General features: G+C 39.2%; 1 protein-coding gene across 1 annotated transcript; it reads left to right on the top strand.

The window, feature by feature from the left end:
• Positions 1–17,151: 17,151 nt before the first annotated feature.
• Positions 17,152–19,064, top strand: LOC124573935 (piggyBac transposable element-derived protein 4-like; the record flags this gene model as incomplete). The annotated part of the gene is made up of 2 exons (XM_047131145.1): positions 17,152–17,345; positions 17,449–19,064. Coding segments are annotated over 2 exons (1,810 nt in total), but the record flags the coding sequence as incomplete, so codon positions are not given.
• Between the last annotated feature and the right edge of the window lie 664 nt (positions 19,065–19,728).

Raw genomic sequence — 19,728 nt, 5'->3', positions numbered from 1 at the left:
TTGAAACACAGAAATTGCATCCGAATTTATTACAAAAGGCACATTGCCGACTTACGTAGCAAGACGACTGAAACTCTAACTTTCTATGATTTGAACCTCTGCTCTGAGTCCAGTTTTAGTTTCCGATGCTTCACTTAAGGTTGACTGTATCCCTTGGACCTTCTTATTGACGATGAAACACAGAAATTGCATCCGAATTTAATTAAAAAGGCAAAATGCCGACTTAAGTGCAAGAGGGACTGATACTATAACTATCTATGATTTGAACGAGTCCTGTGAGTCCAGTTTTAGTTTCCGATGCTTCACTTCAGGTTTACTGTATCCCTTGGACCTTCTTATTGACGATGAAACATAGAAATTGCATCCGAATTTAATAAAAAAGGCACAATGCCGACTTAAGTACAAGAGGACTGATACTGTAATTTTCTATGATTTGAACCCCTCCTGTGAGTACAGATTCAGATTCCGATGCTTAACTTCAGGTTTGCTGTATCCTCGGACCTTCTTATTGACGATGAAACACAGTAATAGCATCCGAAATTAATACAAAAGGCACAATGCCGACTTAAGTACAAGAGGACTGATACTCTAACTTTCTATGATTTGAACCACTCCTGTGAGTCCAGTTTTAGTTTCCGCTGCTTCACTTCAGGTTTACTGTCTCCCTTGGACATTCTTATTGACGATGAAACACAGAAATTGCGTCCGAATTTAATAAAAAAGGCACAATGCCGACTTAAGTACAGGAGGACTGATACTCTAACTTTCTATGATTTGAACCTCTCCTGTGAGTCCAGTTTTAGATTCCGATGCTTAACTTCAGGTTTACTGTATCCCTTGGACATTCTTATTGACGATGAAACACGGAAATTGCATCCGAATTTAATACAAAAGGCACAATGCCGACTTAAGTACAAGGCGACTGATACTCTAACTTTCTATGATTTGAACCTCTCCTGTGAGTCCAGTTTTAGATTCTGATGCTTCACTTCAGGTTTACTGTATCCCTTGGACCCTCTTATTGCCGATGAAACACAGAAATTGCATTCGAAATTATTAAAAAAGGCACAATGCCGACTTAAGTACAAGAGGACTGATACTCAAACATTCTATGATTTGAACCCCTATTGTGAGTCCAGTTTTGGATTCCGATGCTTAACTTCAGGTTAACTGTATCCCTTAAACCTTCTTATTGACGATGAAACACAGAAATTGCATTCCGAATTTAATACAAAAGGCACAATGCGACTTAAGTACAATAGGACTGAAACTCTAACTTTCTATGATTTGAACCTCTGCTGTGAGTCCAGTTTTAGTTTCCGATGCTTCACTTCAGGTATACTGTATCCCTTGGACCTTCGTATTGACGATGAAACATAGAAATTGCATCCGAAGATAATACAAAAGGCACATGCCGACTTAAGTAGAGGACGACTGAAACTCTAACTTTCTATGATTTGAAACTCTGCTGTGAGTCCAGTTTTAATTTCCGATGCTTCACCTTCAGGTTTACTGTATCCCTTGGACCTTCTTATTGACGATGAAACACAGAAATTGCATCCGAAATTAATTAAAAGGCACAATGCCGACTTAAGTACAAGAGGACTGATGTTCTAACTTTCTATGATTTGAACCCCTCATGTGAAACCAGTTTTAGATTACGATGCTTAACTTTGGGTTTACTGTATCCCTTGGACCTTCTTATTGACGATGAAACGCAGATATTGCATCCGAATTTAATACAAAAGGCAAAATGCCGACTTAAGTACAAGAGGACTGAAACTCTAACTTTCTATGATTTGAACCTCTGCTGTGAGACCAGTTTTAGATTCCGATGCTTAACTTCAGGTTTACTGTATTCCTTGGACTTTCTTGTAGACGATGAAACACAGAAATTGCATCCGAATTTAATACAAAAGGCACAATGCCGACTTAAGTACAAGAGGAGTGAAACTCTAACTTTCTATGATTTGAACCTCTGCTGTGAGTCCAGTTTTAGTTTCCGATGCTTCACTTCAGGATTACTGTATCCCTTGGACCTTCTTATTGACGATGAAACACAGAAATTGCATCCGAATTTAATACAAAAGGCACAATGCCGACTTAAGTACAAGAGGACTGAAACTCTAACTTTCAATGATTTGAACCTCTGCTGTGGGTCCAGTTTAGTTTCCGATGCTTCACTCATGTTTACTGTATCCCTTGGACCCTCCTATTGACGATGAAACACAGAAATTGCATCCGAATTTAATAAAAAAGGCACAATGCCAACTTAAGTACAAGAGGACTGATGCTCTAACTTGCTATGATTTGAACCCCTCCTGTGAGTCCAGTTTTAGTTTCCGATGCTTCACTTCAGGTTTACTGTATCATTTGGACTTCTTATTGACGTTGAAACACAGAAATTGCATCCGAATTTAATAAAAAAGGCACAATGCCGACTTAAGTTCAAGAGGACTGATACTCTAACTTTCTATGATTTGAACCCCTCCTCTGAGTCCAGTTTTAGATTCCGATTTTTAACCTCTGGTTTACTGTATCCCTTGGACCTTCTTATTGACGATGAAACACAGAAATTACATCCGAATTTAATACAAAAGGCACAATGCCGACTTAAGTAAAAGAGGACTGATACTCTAACTTTCTAAGATTTGAACCTCTCCTGTGAGTCCAGTTTTAGATTCCGATGCTCCATTTCGGGTTTACTGTATCCCTTGGATCCTCTTATTGACGATGAAACACAGAATTGCATCCGAATTTAATACAAAAGGCACAATGCCGACTTAAGTACATGAGGACTGAAACTCTAACTTTCTATGATTTGAACGTCTGCTGTGAGACCAGTTTTAGTTTCCGATGCTTCACTTCAGGTTTACTGTATCCCTTGGACCTTCTTATTGACGATGAAACACAGAAATTGCATCGTAATTTAATAAAAACGGCACAATGCCGAATAAATTACAAGAGGACTGATACTCTAACTTTCTATGATTTGAACCCCTCCTGTGAGTCCAGTTTTAGTTTGCGACGCTTCACTTCAGGTTTACTGTATCCCTTGGACCTTCGTATTGACGATGAAACACAGAAATTGCATCCGAATTTAATACAAAAGCACAATGCCGACTTAAGTACAAGAGGTTTGATACTCTAACTTTCTATGATTTGAACCTCTGCTGTGAGTCCAGTTTTAGTTTCCGATGCTTCACGTCAGGTTTACTGTATCCTTGGACCTTCTTATATACGATGAAACACAGAAATTGCATCCGAATTTAATAAAAAAGGCACAATGCCGACTTAAGTACAAGAGGACCTGATACTCTAACTTCTTTGATTTGAACCCCTCCTGTGAGTCCAGTTTTAGATTCCGATGCTTAACTTCAGGTTACTGTATCCCTTGGACCCTCTTATTGACGATGAAACACAGAAATTGCATCCGAATTTAATCCAAAAGGCACATAGCCGACTTAAGTACAAGAGGACTGATACTCCAAATTTCTATGATTTGAACCTCTCCTGTGAGTCCAGTTTTAGATTCGGATGCTTCACTTCAGGTTTACTGTATCCCTTGGACCCTCTTATTGACGAAGAAACACAGAAATTGCATCCGAATTTAATCCAAAAGGCACAATGCATACTTAAGTACAAGAGGACTGGAACTCTAACTTTCTATGATTTGAACCTCTGCTGTGAGTCCAGTTTTAGTTTCCGATGCTTCACTCAGGTTTACTGTATACCTTGGACCCTCTTATTGACGATGAAACACAGAAATTGCATCCGAATTTAATCCAAAAAAGCACATAGCCGACTTAAGTACAAGAGGACTGAAACTCCATCTATCTATGATTTGAACCTCTGCTGTAAGTCCTGTTTTAGTTTCCGATGCCTCACTTCAGGTTTACTGTACCCCTTGGAAATTCTTATTGACGTTGAAACACAGAAATTGCATCCGAATTTAATACAAAAGGCACAATGCCGACTTAAGTACAAGAGGACTGAAACTCTAACTTTCTATGATTTGAACCGCTGCTGTGAGTCCAGTTTTAGTTTCCGATGCCTCACGTCAGGTTTACTGTATATCTTGGACCTTCTTATTGACGATGAAACACAGAAATTGCATCCGAATTTAATAAAAAAGGCAAAATGCCGACCTAAGTACAAGAGGACTGAAACTGTAACTTTCTATGATTTGAACCTCTGCTGTGAGTCCAGTTTTAGTTTCCGATGCTTCACTTCAGGTTTACTGTATCCCTTGGACCCTCTTATTGACGATGAAACACAGAAATTGCATCCGAATTTAATCCAAAAGGCACATAGCCGACTTAAGTACAAGAGGACTGAAACTCTAACTTTCTATGATTTGAACCTCTGCTGTAAGTCCTGTTTTAGTTTCCGATGCTTCACTTCAGGTTTACTGTACCCCTTGGACCTTCTTATTGGCGTTGAAACACAGAAATTGCATCCGAATTTATTACAAAAGGCACAATGCCGACTTACGTACAAGACGACTGAAACTCTAACTATCTATGATTTGAACCTCTGCTGTGAGTCCAGTTTTAGTTTCCGATGCTTCACTTAAGGTTGACTGTATCCCTTGGACCTTCTTATTGACGATGAAACACAGAAATTGCATCCGAATTTAATAAAAAAGGCAAAATGCCGACTTAAGTGCAAGAGGACTGATACTATAACTATCTATGATTTGAACCCGTCCTGTGAGTCCAGTTTTAGTTTCCGATGCTTCACTTCAGGTTTACTGTATCCCTTGGACCTTCTTATTGACGATGAAACACAGAAATTGCATCCGAATTTAATAAAAAAGGCACAATGCCGACTTAAGTACAAGAGGACTGATACTGTAATTTTCTATGATTTGAACCCCTCCTGTGAGTACAGATTTAGATTCCGATGCTTAACTTCAGGTTTGCTGTATCCCTCGTACCTTCTTATTGACGATGAAACACAGTAATAGCATCCGAAATTAATACAAAAGGCACAATGCCGACTTAAGTACAAGAGGACTGATACTCTAACTTTCTATGATTTGAACCCCTCCTGTGAGTCCAGTTTTAGTTTCCGCTGCTTCACTTCAGGTTTACTGTCTCCCTTGGACATTCTTATTGACGATGAAACACAGAAATTGTGTCCGAATTTAATAAAAAAGGCACAATGCCGACTTAAGTACAGGAGGACTGATACTCTAACTTTCTATGATTTGAACCTCTCCTGTGAGTCCAGTTTTAGATTCCGATGCTTAACTTCAGGTTTACTGTATCCCTTGGACATTCTTATTGACGATGAAACACGGAAATTGCATCCGAATTTAATACCAAAGGCACAATGCCGACTTAAGTATAAGGCGACTGATACTCTAACTTTCTATGATTTGAACCTCTCCTGTGAGTCCAGTTTTAGATTCTGATGCTTCACTTCAGGTTTACTGTATCCCTTGGACCCTCTTATTGCCGATGAAACACAGAAATTGCATTCGAAATTATTAAAAAAGGCACAATGCCGACTTAAGTACAAGAGGACTGATACTCAAACTTTCTATGATTTGAACCCCTCCTGTGAGTCCAGTTTTGGATTCCGATGCTTAACTTTGGTTAACTGTATCCCTTAAACCTTCTTATTGACGATGAAACACAGAAATTGCATCCGAATTTAATACAAAAGGCACAATGCCGACTTACGTACAAAGGGACTGAAACTCTAACTTTCTATGATTTGAACCTCTGCTGTGAGACCAGTTTTAGATTCCGATGCTTAACTTCAGGTTTACTGTATTCCTTGGACTTTCTTGTAGACGATGAAACACAGAAATTGCATCCGAATTTAATACAAAAGGCACAATGCCGACTTAAGTACAAGAGGAGTGAAACTCTAACTTTCTATGATTTGAACCTCTGCTGTGAGTCCAGTTTTAGTTTCCGATGCTTCACTTCAGGATTACTGTATCCCTTGGACCTTATTATTGACGATGAAACACAGAAATTGCATCCGAATTTAATACAAAAGGCACAATGCCGACTTAAGTACAAGAGGACTGAAACTCTAACTTTCAATGATTTGAACCTCTGCTGTGGGTCCAGTTTTAGTTTCCGATGCTTCACTTCATGTTTACTGTATCCCTTGGACCCTCCCATTGACGATGAAACACAGAAATTGCATCCGAATTTAATAAAAAAGGCACAATGCCAACTTAAGTACAAGAGGACTGATGCTCTAACTTGCTATGATTTGAACCCCTCCTGTGAGTCCAGTTTTGGTTTCCGATGCTTCACTTCAGGTTTACTGTATCATTTGGACCTTCTTATTGACGTTGAAACACAGAAATTGCATCCGAATTTAATAAAAAAGGCACAATGCCGACTTAAGTTCAAGAGGACTGATACTCTAACTTTCTATGATTTGAACCCCTCCTCTGAGTCCAGTTTTAGATTCCGATTTTTAACCTCTGGTTTACTGTATCCCTTGGACCTTCTTATTGACGATGAAACACAGAAATTACATCCGAATTTAATACAAAAGGCACAATGCCGACTTAAGTACAAGAGGACTGATACTCTAACTTTCTAAGATTTGAACCTCTTCTGTGAGTCCAGTTTTAGATTCCGATGCTCCATTTCGGGTTTACTGTATCCCTTGGATTTTCTTATTGACGATGAAACACAGAAATTGCATCCGAATTTAATACAAAAGGCACAATGCCGACTTAAGTACATGAGGACTGAAACTCTAACTTTCTATGATTTGAACGTCTGCTGTGAGACCAGTTTTAGTTTCCGATGCTTCACTTCAGGTTTACTGTATCCCTTGGACCTTCTTATTGACGATGAAACACAGAAATTGCATCCTAATTTAATAAAAACGGCACAATGCCGAATAAATTACAAGAGGACTGATACTCTAACTTTCTATGATTTGAACCCCTCCTGTGAGTCCAGTTTTAGTTTGCGACGCTTCACTTCAGGTTTACTGTATCCCTTGGGCCTTCGTATTGACGATGAAACACAGAAATTGCATCCGAATTTAATACAAAAGGCACAATGCCGACTTAAGTACAAGAGGTTTGATACTCTAACTTTCTATGATTTGAACCTCTGCTGAGAGTCCAGTTTTAGTTTCCGATGCTTCACGTCAGGTTTACTGTATCCCTTGGACCTTCTTATTGACGATGAAACACAGAAATTGCATCCGAATTTAATAAAAAAGGCACAATGCCGACTTAAGTACAAGAGGACTGATACTCTAACTTTCTTTGATTTGAACCCCTCCTGTGAGTCCAGTTTTAGATTCCGATGCTTAACTTCAGGTTTACTGTATCCCTTGGACCCTCTTATTGACGATGAAACACAGAAATTGCATCCGAATTTAATCCAAAAGGCACATAGCCGACTTAAGTACAAGAGGACTGATACTCCAAATTTCTATGATTTGAACCTCTCCTGTGAGTCCAGTTTTAGATTCGGATGCTTCACTTCAGGTTTACTGTATCCCTTGGACCCTCTTATTGACGAAGAAACACAGAAATTGCATCCGAATTTAATCCAAAAGGCACAATGCCGACTTAAGTACAAGAGGACTGGAACTCAAACTTTCTACGATTTGAACCTCTGCTGTGAGTCCAGTTTTAGTTTCCGATGCTTCACTTCAGGTTTACTGTATACCTTGGACCCTCTTATTGACGATGAAACACAGAAATTGCATCCGAATTTAATCCAAAAGGCACATAGCCGACTTAAGTACAAGAGGACTGAAACTCCATCTATCTATGATTTGAACCTCTGCTGTAAGTCCTGTTTTAGTTTCCGATGCCTCACTTCAGGTTTACTGTACCCCTTGGAAATTCTTACTGACGTTGAAACACAGAAATTGCATCCGAATTTAATACAAAAGGCACAATGCCGACTTAAGTACAAGAGGACTGAAACTCTAACTTTCTATGATTTGAACCTCTGCTGTGAGTCCAGTTTTAGTTTCCGATGCTTCACTTCAGGTTTACTGTATATCTTGGACCTTCTTATTGACGATTAAACACAGAAATTGCATCCGAATTTAATAAAAAAGGCAAAATGCCGACTTAAGTACAAGAGGACTGATACTCCAACTTTCTATGATTTGAACCTCTCCTGTGAGTCCAGTTTTAGTTTCCGATGCTTCACTTCAGGTTTACTGTATCCCTTGGACCTTCTTATTGACGATGAAACATAGAAATTGCATCCGAATTTAATACAAAAGGCACAATGCCGACTTAAGTACAAGAGGACTGAAACTCTAACTTTCTATGATTTGAACCTCTGCTGTAAGTCCTGTTTTAGTTTCCGATGCTTCACTTCAGGTTTACTGTACCCCTTGGACCTTCTTATTGGCGTTGAAACACAGAAATTGCATCCGAATTTATTACAAAAGGCACAATGCCGACTTACGTACAAGACGACTGAAACTCTAACTTTCTATGATTTGAACCTCTGCTGTGAGTCCAGTTTAAGATTCCGATGCTTAACTTCAGGTTTACTCTATCCCTCGGACCTTCTTATTGACGATGAAACACAGTAATAGCATCCGAAATTAATACAAAATTCACAATGCCGACTTAAGTACAAGAGGACTGATACTCTAACTTTCTATGATTTGAACCCCTCCTGTGAGTCCAGTTTTAGTTTCCGCTGCTTCACTTCAGGTTTACTGTCTCCCTTGGACCTTCTTATTGACGATGAAACACAGAAATTGCGTCCGAATTTAATAAAAAAGGCACAATGCCGACTTAAGTACAGGAGGACTGATACTCTAACTTTCTATGATTTGAACCTCTCCTGTGAGTCCAGTTTTAGATTCTGATGCTTCACTTCAGGTTTACTGTATCCCTTGGACCCTCTTATTGCCGATGAAACACAGAAATTGCATACGAAATTAATAAAAAAGGCACAATGCCGACTTAAGTACAAGAGGACTGATACTCAAACTTTCTATGATTTGAACCCCTCCTGTGAGTCCAGTTTTGGATTCCGATGCTTAACTTCAGGTTAACTGTATCCCTTAAACCTTCTTATTGACGATGAAACACAGAAATTGCATCCGAATTCAATACAAAAGGCACAATGCCGACTTACGTACAAAAGGACTGAAACTCTAACTTTCTATGATTTGAACCTCTGCTGTGAGTCCAGTTTTAGTTTCCGATGCCTCACTTCAGGTTTACTGTATCCCTTGGATCTCCTTATTGACGATGAAACACAGAAATTGCATCCGAATTTAATAAAAAAGGCACAATGCCTACTTAAGTACAAGAGGACTGATACTCTAACTTTCTATGATTTGAACCCCAATTTGAGTCCAGTTTTAGTTTCCGATGCTTCACTTCAGGTTTACTGTATCCCTTGGACCTTCTTATTGACGATGAAACACAGAAATTGCATCCGAATTTAATACAAATGGCACAATGCCGACTTAAGTACAAGAGGACTGAAATTCTAACTTTCTATGATTTGAACCTCTGCTGTGAGTCCAGTTCTAGTTTCCGATGCTTAACTTCAGCTTTACTGTATCCCTTGGACCTTCTTATTGACGATGAAACACAGAAGTTGCATCCGAATTAAATACAAAAGGCACAATGCCGACTTAAGTACAAGAGGACTGAAACTCTAACTTTCTATGATTTGAACCTCTGCTGTGAGTCCAGTTTTAGTTTCCGATGCTTCACCTCAGGTTTATTGTATGCCTTGGACCTTCTTATTGACGATGAAACACTGAAATTGCATCCGAATTTAATACAAAAGGCACAATGCCGACTAAAGTACAAGAGGACTGAAACTCATCCTTTCTACGATTTGAACCTCTGCTGTTAATCCAGTTTTAGTTTCCGATGCATCACTTCAGGTTTACTGTATCCCTTGGACATTCTTATTGACGATGAAACACAGAAATTGCATCCGAATTTAATAAAAAAGGCACAATGCCGACTTAAGTACAAGAGGACTGATACTCTAACTTTCTATGATTTGAACCCCTGCTGTGAATCCAGTTTTAGATTCCGATGCTTAACTTCAGGTTTACTGTATCCCTTGGACCCTCTTATTGACGATGAAACACAGAAATTGCATCCGAATTTAATAAAAAAGGCACAATGCCGACTTAAGTACAAGAGGACTGAAAGTCTAACTTTCTATGATTTGAACCTCTGCTGTGAGTCCAGTTTTAGTTTCCGATGCTTAACTTCAGGTTTACTGTATCCCTTGGACCCTCTTATTGACGATGAAACACAGAAATTGCATCCGAATTTAATCCAAAAGGCACATAGCCGACTTAAGTACAAGAGGACTGATACTCCAAATTTCTATGATTTGAACCTCTCCTGTGAGTCCAGTTTTAGATTCGGATGCTTCACTTCAGGTTTACTGTATCTCTTGGACCCTCTTATTGACGATGAAACACAGAAATTGCATCCGAATTTAATCCAAAAGGCACAATGCCGACTTAAGTACAAGAGGACTGAAACTCTAACTTTCTATGATTTGAACCTCTGCTGTGAGTCCAGTTTTAGTTTCCGATGCTTCACTTCAGGTTTACTGTATCCCTTGGACCCTCTTATTGACGATGAAACACAGAAATTGCATCCGAATTTAATAAAAAAGGCACAATGCCGACTAAAGTACAAGAGGACTAATACTCTAACTTTCTATGATTTGAACCCCTCCTGTGAGTCCAGTTTTAGATTCCGATGCTTAACTTCTGGTTTACTGTATCCCTTGGACCTTCTTATTGTCGATGAAACACAGAAATTGCATCCGAATTTAATAAAAAAGGCACAATGCCGACTAAAGTACAAGAGGACTAATACTCTAACTTTCTATGATTTGAACCCCTCCTGTGAGTCCAGTTTTGGATTCCGATGCTTAACTTCTGGTTTACTGAATCCCTTGGACCTTCTTATTGACGATGAAACACAGAAGTTGCATCCGAATTAAATACAAAAGGCACAATGCCGACTTAAGTACAAGAGGACTGAAACTCTAACTTTCTATGATTTGAACCTCTGCTGTGAGTCCAGTTTTAGTTTCCGATGCTTCACCTCAGGTTTATTGTATGCCTTGGACCTTCTTATTGACGATGAAACACTGAAATTGCATCCGAATTTAATACAAAAGGCACAATGCCGACTAAAGTACAAGAGGACTGAAACTCATCCTTTCTACGATTTGAACCTCTGCTGTGAGTCCAGTTTTAGTTTCCGATGCTACACTTCAGGTTTACTGTATCCCTTGGACATTCTTATTGACGATGAAACACAGAAATTGCATCCGAATTTAATAAAAAAGGCACAATGCCGACTTAAGTACAAGAGGACTGATACTCTAACATTCTATGATTTGAACCCCTCCTGTGAATCCAGTTTTAGATTCCGATGCTTAACTTCAGGTTTACTGTATCCCTTGGACCCTCTTATTGACGATGAAACAGAGAAATTGCATCCGAATTTAATAAAAATGGCACAATGCCGACTTAAGTACAAGAGGACTGAAAGTCTAACTTTCTATGATTTGAACCTCTGCTGTGAGTCCAGTTTTAGTTTCCGATGCTTAACTTCAGGTTTACTGTATCCCTTGGACCCTCTTATTGACGATGAAACACAGAAATTGCATCCGAATTTAATCCAAAAGGCACATAGCCGACTTAAGTACAAGAGGACTGATACTCCAAATTTCTATGATTTGAACCTCTCCTGTGAGTCCAGTTTTAGATTCGGATGCTTCACTTCAGGTTTACTGTATCTCTTGGACCCTCTTATTGACGATGAAACACAGAAATTGCATCCGAATTTAATCCAAAAGGCACAATGCCGACTTAAGTACAAGAGGACTGAAACTCTAACTTTCTATGATTTGAACCTCTGCTGTGAGTCCAGTTTTAGTTTCCGATGCTTCACTTCAGGTTTACTGTATCCCTTGGACCCTCTTATTGACGATGAAACACAGAAATTGCATCCGAATTTAATACAAGAGGCACAATGCCGACTAAAGTACAAGAGGACTAATACTCTAACTTTCTATGATTTGAACCCCTCCTGTGAGTCCAGTTTTAGATTCCGATGCTTAACTTCTGGTTTACTGTATCCTTCGGACCTTCTTATTGTCGATGAAACACAGAAATTGCATCCGAATTTAATAAAAAAGGCACAATGCCGACTTAAGTACAGGATGACTGATACTCTAACTTTCTATGATTTGAACCTCTCCTGTGAGTACAGATTTAGATTCCGATGCTTAACTTCAGGTTTACTGTATCCCTCGGACCTTCTTATTGACGATGAAACACAGTAATAGCATCCGAAATTAATACAAAATTCACAATGCCGACTTAAGTACAAGAGGACTGATACTCTAACTTTCTATGATTTGAACCCCTCCTGTGAGTCCAGTTTTAGTTTCCGCTGCTTCACTTCAGGTTTACTGTCTCCCTTGGACCTTCTTATTGACGATGAAACACAGAAATTGCGTCCGAATTTAATAAAAAAGGCACAATGCCGACTTAAGTACAGGAGGACTGATACTCTAACTTTCTATGATTTGAAAATCTCCTGTGAGTCCAGTTTTAGATTCTGATGCTTCACTTCAGGTTTACTGTATCCCTTGGACCCTCTTATTGCCGATGAAACACAGAAATTGCATTCGAAATTAATAAAAAAGGCACAATGCCGACTTAAGTACAAGAGGACTGATACTCAAACTTTCTATGATTTGAACCCCTCCTGTGAGTCCAGTTTTGGATTCCGATGCTTAACGTCAGGTTAACTGTATCCCTTAAACCTTCTTATTGACGATGAAACACAGAAATTGCATCCGAATTTAATACAAAAGGCACAATGCCGACTTACGTACAAAAGGACTGAAACTCTAACTTTCTATGATTTGAACCTCTGCTGTGAGTCCAATTTTAGTTTCCGATGCCTCACTTCAGGTTTACTGTATCCCTTGGATCTCCTTATTGACGATGAAACACAGAAATTGCATCCGAATTTAATAAAAAAGGCACAATGCCGACTTAAGTACAAGAGGACTGATACTCTAACTTTCTATGATGTGAACCCCTCCTGTGAGTCCAGTTTTAGATTCCGATGCTTAACTTCAGGTTTACTGTATCCCTTGGACCTTCTTATTGACGATGAAACACAGAAATTGCATCCGAATTTAATACAAATGGCACAATGCCGACTTAAGTACAAGAGGACTGAAATTCTAACTTTCTATGATTTGAACCTCTGCTGTGAGTCCAGTTCTAGTTTCCGATGCTTAACTTCAGCTTTACTGTATTCCTTGGACCTTCTTATTGACGATGAAACACAGAAGTTGCATCCGAATTGAATACAAAAGGCACAATGCCGACTTAAGTACAAGAGGACTGAAACTCTAACTTTCTATGATTTGAACCTCTGCTGTGAGTCCAGTTTTAGTTTCCGATGCTTCACCTCAGGTTTATTGTATGCCTTGGACCTTCTTATTGACGATGAAACACTGAATTGCATCCGAATTTAATACAAAAGGCACAATGCCGACTAAAGTACAAGAGGGCTGAAACTCATCCTTTCTACGATTTGAACCTCTGCTGTGAGTCCAGTTTTAGTTTCCGATGCTTCACTTCAGGTTTACTGTATCCCTTGGACATTCTTATTGACGATGAAACACAGAAATTGCATCCGAATTTAATAAAAATGGCACAATGCCGACTTAAGTACAAGAGGACTGAAAGTCTAACTTTCTATGATTTGAACCTCTGCTGTGAGTCCAGTTTTAGTTTCCGATGCTTAACTTCAGGTTTACTGTATCCCTTGGACCCTCTTATTGACGATGAAACACAGAAATTGCATCCGAATTTAATCCAAAAGGCACATAGCCGACTTAAGTACAAGAGGACTGATACTCCAAATTTCTATGATTTGAACCTCTCCTGTGAGTCCAGTTTTAGATTCGGATGCTTCACTTCAGGTTTACTGTATCTCTTGGACCCTCTTATTGACGATGAAACACAGAAATTGCATCCGAATTTAATCCAAAAGGCACAATGCCGACTTAAGTACAAGAGGACTGAAACTCTAATTTTCTATGATTTGAACCTCTGCTGTGAGTCCAGTTTTAGTTTCCGATGCTTCACTTCAGGTTTACTGTATCCCTTGGACCCTCTTATTGACGATGAAACACAGAAATTGCATCCGAATTTAATCCAAAAGGCACATAGCCGACTTAAGTACAAGAGGACTGAAACTCCATCTTTCTATGATTTGAACCTCTGCTGTAAGTCCTGTTTTAGTTTCCGATGCCTCACTTCAGGTTTACTGTACCCCTTGGAAATTCTTATTGACGTTGAAACACAGAAATTGCATCCGAATTTAATACAAAAGGCACAATGCCGACTTAAGTACAAGAGGACTGAAACTCTAACTTTCTATGATTTGAACCTCTGCTGTGAGTCCAGTTTTAGTTTCCAATGCTTCACTTCAGGTTTACTGTATATCTCGGACCTTCTTATTGACGATGAAACACAGAAATTGCATCCGAATTTAATAAAAAAGGCAAAATGCCGACTTAAGTACAAGAGGACTGATACTCCAACTTTCTATGATTTGAACCTCTCCTGTGAGTCCAGTTTTAGATTCGGATGCTTCACTTCAGGATTACTGTATCCCTTGGACCCTCTTATTGACGATGAAACACAGAAATTGCATCCGAATTTAATCCAAAAGGCACAATGCCGACCTAAGTACAAGAGGACTGAAACTGAAACTTTCTATGATTTGAACCTCTGCTGTGAGTCCAGTTTTAGTTTCCGATGCGTCACTTCAGGTTTACTGTATCCCTTGGACCTTCTTATTGACGATGATACATAGAAATTGCATCCGAATTTAATACAAATGGCACAATGCCGACTTAAGTACAAGAGGACTGAAACTCTAACTTTCTATGATTTGAACCTCTGCTGTAAGTCCTGTTTTAGTTTCCGATGCTTCACTTCAGGTTTACTGTACCCCCTGGACCTTCTTATTGGCGTTGAAACACAGAAATTGCATCCGAATTTATTACAAAAGGCACAATGCCGACTTACGTACAAGACGACTGAAACTCTAACTTTCTATGATTTGAACCTCTGCTGTGAGTCCAGTTTTAGTTTCCGATGCTTCACATAAGGTTGACTGTATCCCTTGGACCTTCTTATTGACGATGAAACACAGAAATTGCATCCGAATTTAATAAAAAAGGCAAAATGCCGACTTAAGTGCAAGAGGACTGATACGATAACTATCCATGATTTGAACCCGTCCTGTGAGTCCAGTTTCAGTTTCCGATGCTTCACTTCAGGTTTACTGTATCCCTTGGACCTTCTTATTGACGATGAAACACAGAAATTGCATCCGAATTTAATAAAAAAGGCACAATGCCGACTTAAGTACAAGAGGACTGATACTGTAATTTTCTATGATTTGAACCCCTCCTGTGAGTACAGATTTAGATTCCGATGCTTAACTTCAGGTTTACTGTATCCCTCGGACCTTCTTATTGACGATGAAACACAGTAATAGCATCCGAAATTAATACAAAATTCACAATGCCGACTTAAGTACAAGAGGACTGATACTCTAACTTTCTATGATTTGAACCCCTCCTGTGAGTCCAGTTTTAGTTTCCGCTGTTTCACTTCAGGTTTACTGTCTCCCTTGGACCTTCTTATTGACGATGAAACACAGAAATTGCGTCCGAATTTAATAAAAAAGGCACAATGCCGACTTAAGTACAGGAGGACTGATACTCTAACTTTCTATGATTTGAACCTCTCCTGCGAGTCCAGTTTTAGATTCTGATGCTTCACTTCAGGTTTACTGTATCCCTTGGACCCTCTTATTGCCGATGAAACACAGAAATTGCATTCGAAATTAATAAAAAAGGCACAATGCCGACTTAAGTACAAGAGGACTGTTACTCAAACTTTCTATGATTTGAACCCCTCCTGTGAGTCCAGTTTTGGATTCCGATGCTTAACTTCAGGTTAACTGTATCCCTTAAACCTTCTTATTGACGATGAAACACATTAATTGCATCCGAATTTAATACAAAAGGCACAATGCCGTCTTACGTACAAAAGGACTGAAACTCTAACTTTCTATGATTTGAACCTCTGCTGTGAGTCCAGTTTTAGTTTCCGAAGCCTCTTTTCAGGTTTACTGTATCCCTTGGATCTCCTTATTGACGATGAAACACAGAAATTGCATCCGAATTAAATAAAAAAGGCACATTGCCGACTTAAGTACAAGAGGACTGATACTCTAACTTTCTATGATTTGAACCCCTCCTGTGAGTCCAGTTTTAGATTCCGATGCTTAACTTCAGGTTTACTGTATCCCTTGGACCTTCTTATTGACGATGAAACACAGAAATTGCATCCGAATTTAATACAAATGGCACAATGCCGACTTAAGTACAAGAGGACTGAAATTCTAACTTTCTATGATTTGAACCTCTGCTGTGAGTCCAGTTCTAGTTTCCGATGCTTAACTTCAGCTTTACTGTATCCCTTGGACCTTCTTATTGACGATGAAACACAGAAGTTGCATCCGAATTAAATACAAAAGGCACAATGCCTACTTAAGTACAAGAGGACTGAACCTCTAACTTTCTATGATTTGAACCTCTGCTGTGAGTCCAGTTTTAGTTTCCGATGCTTCACCTCAGGTTTATTGTATGCCTTGGACCTTCTTATTGACGATGAAACACTGAAATTGCATCCGATTTTAATACAAAAGGCACAATGCCGACTAAAGTACAAGAGGACTGAAACTCATCCTTTCTACGATTTGAACCTCTGCTGTGAGTCCAGTTTTAGTTTCCGATGCTTCACTTCAGGTTTACTGTATCCCTTGGACATTCTTATTGACGATGAAACACAGAAATTGCATCCGAATTTAATAAAAAAGGCACAATGCCGACTTAACACTCTAAGCGCCAAGCCCGTAAAATTTACGGGCCTGGGATCGCGCGAAAATCACCAAGCCCGTAAAATTTACGGGCCGCTACATTTAATTTCATTCAAAACACTGCAACGTTATTTCTACGGGTTTGGCCAGCGCTATACGTTTTTCAGATGTTTATTAACAAAATGCGTCCACAGATGTCACGGCAGCGCTGTAATTCATGTTAAAACTTATCTTTGCGTTCTCAGTCTGTATATCATTCAGTTGTTTGTCATCATGTTTCGGCGCGGTTTATCAGACGCAGAAATTGCGGATTTGATCAATCATAGCGACACTCTGGATAATGTAGAGAGTGATTCAGACGATTCTGAATGCAATGGTGTGTTTGAAGGTACGTATTTCCGAATTTTCCACGTAATTGTGCAGTACGCACATATCTGTTGAACATGTGTAAACGATGTATGTAGTTACACATAATGTGATATTCTTTTTAGAAGACGAGATTGATGACAGTTTGTCTTCAGATGAAGACGAGAATGATGTTGAAGGTGTTGCTTCAAATCCAGCAGCTGTGCCGTATCCGAAAGACAGTGAGTGGACTGCAGTTGACACCTACCGACCTCTGCCTGTCAACACGACACCCAGGCAGATACTAGTGGATATTGATGAGTCGAGTTCTGTACTGGATTGCAGTAAAGTGTTCCTTACTGACAGTGACGTAAATGAACTCAAGAGACAGACAAATTTGTATGCATCACAGACAATACAGAAGAAAAGAAGAGGAAATAATCTGAAGCCCCATTCAGTTTTGAGTTCGTGGAAGCCAGTGACTATAAGTGAGATGAGGCGTTTCTTGGGTATTATTTTCCACATGTGTGTTTCGAAAAAGCCAAAAATTGCGGACCATTGGAGCACTAATCCTGTTCTTAGTTGTAACTTTTGTCCCCATGTCATGAGCCGTTTGCGTTTCACTCAGATACTGTCATGCTTGCATCTTGTTGACAATTCAAATCAGAAAAAACCAGGCGAAGATGGATTTCATCCACTTTACAAAGTTTTGCCATATTATAATAATTTGAAGGAGCGATGTATCCAGGCATATCGTCCCTCAGAAAAAGTGACAGTTGATGAAGGAATTTGCCCATTTCGAGGTCGTGTGAGTTTCCGTGTTTACATGCAAAATAAGCCTCATAAGTATGGACTGAAAGTATATGCTGTTGCTGAAGCCAGTAGTGGCTATGTTGTAAATTTTGAAGTTTATGCTGGTAAGCATATTGTTGACAATTCTTCGTCTGCGGTTATTTTGCGATTGTTGTCTGACAGCAGCTTGCTGAACAAAGGCCACACTGTGTATTTAGATCGATTTTATTCCAGTCCAGAGCTATTTCAGCAACTGGCAGAGAAAGGCACTGGAGCTGTTGGTACTGTGAACAAATCCAGGAAAGGATTGCCTAAAGATTTAGTATCTGCTAAGCTGAAAAAGGGCGAAATGTCTTTTCGGCGTAAAGATAATGTATTGGCAATGAAGTGGAAAGATAAGAGAGATGTGTATACATTGTCTACAAGGCATCAAGCAACATTTGGTACGCATACTAAGAGAAATGGGTCTGTAGTATTGAAACCACTTCAGGTACTTGATTACAACCTCAATAAAATTGGAGTGGATATTGGAGACCAACGCCTGCAGTACAATCCGTTCCAGCACAGAACTGTGAAATGGTGGCGAAAATTATATTTCCATTTGCTGCTTATGGGAGTATCAAATGCATTTTGGCTGTACAATGCAGTGCACAGGAAGAAAATTACAATAACAGACTTTATAACAGTGCTTGCAGTTCAGCTTGTTGAAGACGACACACTTGAATTCATTCCAAGAAATGAAGGAACTGTAGGTCGGCTAACAAAGAGACATTTTTTGCAGCACATACCTGCAACTACTAAGAAGTATGCTGCTCGTGTGTGTCACGTGTGCAGTTCCAGGAGCAAGAAACAGAGTGGCAAGGCTTCTCGCAAAGAGACACGATACGAATGTGAACAGTGTGGCGTTGCACTCTGCCTGGAACCTTGCTTTAAAATTTTCCACACTAAAAAACAATATGATTCTGTGTGAAATTTATATGTAATACTGTATACTATCAGAAACATGTAATGTAGTGCCACAATTTTGGTTAAAAATAAATCACAATTGTATTCCCTTATTCGTATGACTTTTTCTAAATTCTTAAAACATCTAAGTGATTTCTATAACTGTACCTTAAAGCTGTGCATTGTAAAGTAGTTTCTTTCACTCAGAATTAAAGTAGAAATGTGCAGCTTCAAGATGGTACCAAATTTGCCACAATCCAAACAGTAGATTTGATGCAGTAATTTTTTTAATATTGGTAAAATTGCCCGGTTTCTAGGGACGGGTGCATAAAATAGGCCTGGTACAGAGAGTGTTAAGTACAAGAGGACTGATACTCTAACTTTCTCTGATTTGAACCTCTACTGTGAGTCCAGTTCTAGTTTCCGATGCTTCACTTCAGGTTTTCTGTATCACTTGGACCTTCTTATTGACGATGAAACGCAGAAAATATATCCGAATTTAATACAAAAGGCACAATGCCGAGTAACGTACAAACGGACTGAAACTATAACTATCTATGATTTAAACATCTGCTGTGAGTCCAGTTTTAGTTTCCGATGCTTAACTTCAGGTTTACAGTATCCCTTGGACCTTCTTATTGACGATGAAACACAGATATTGCATCCGAATTAAATACAAAAGGCACAAT

This window comes from Schistocerca americana, unplaced genomic scaffold (genome assembly GCF_021461395.2).
Source record: "Schistocerca americana isolate TAMUIC-IGC-003095 unplaced genomic scaffold, iqSchAmer2.1 HiC_scaffold_203, whole genome shotgun sequence".
Taxonomy (NCBI): Eukaryota; Metazoa; Arthropoda; class Insecta; order Orthoptera; family Acrididae; genus Schistocerca; species Schistocerca americana.
The sequence above is the reverse complement of the archived record's forward strand: the minus strand, read 5'-3'. Positions and strand labels throughout refer to the sequence as shown.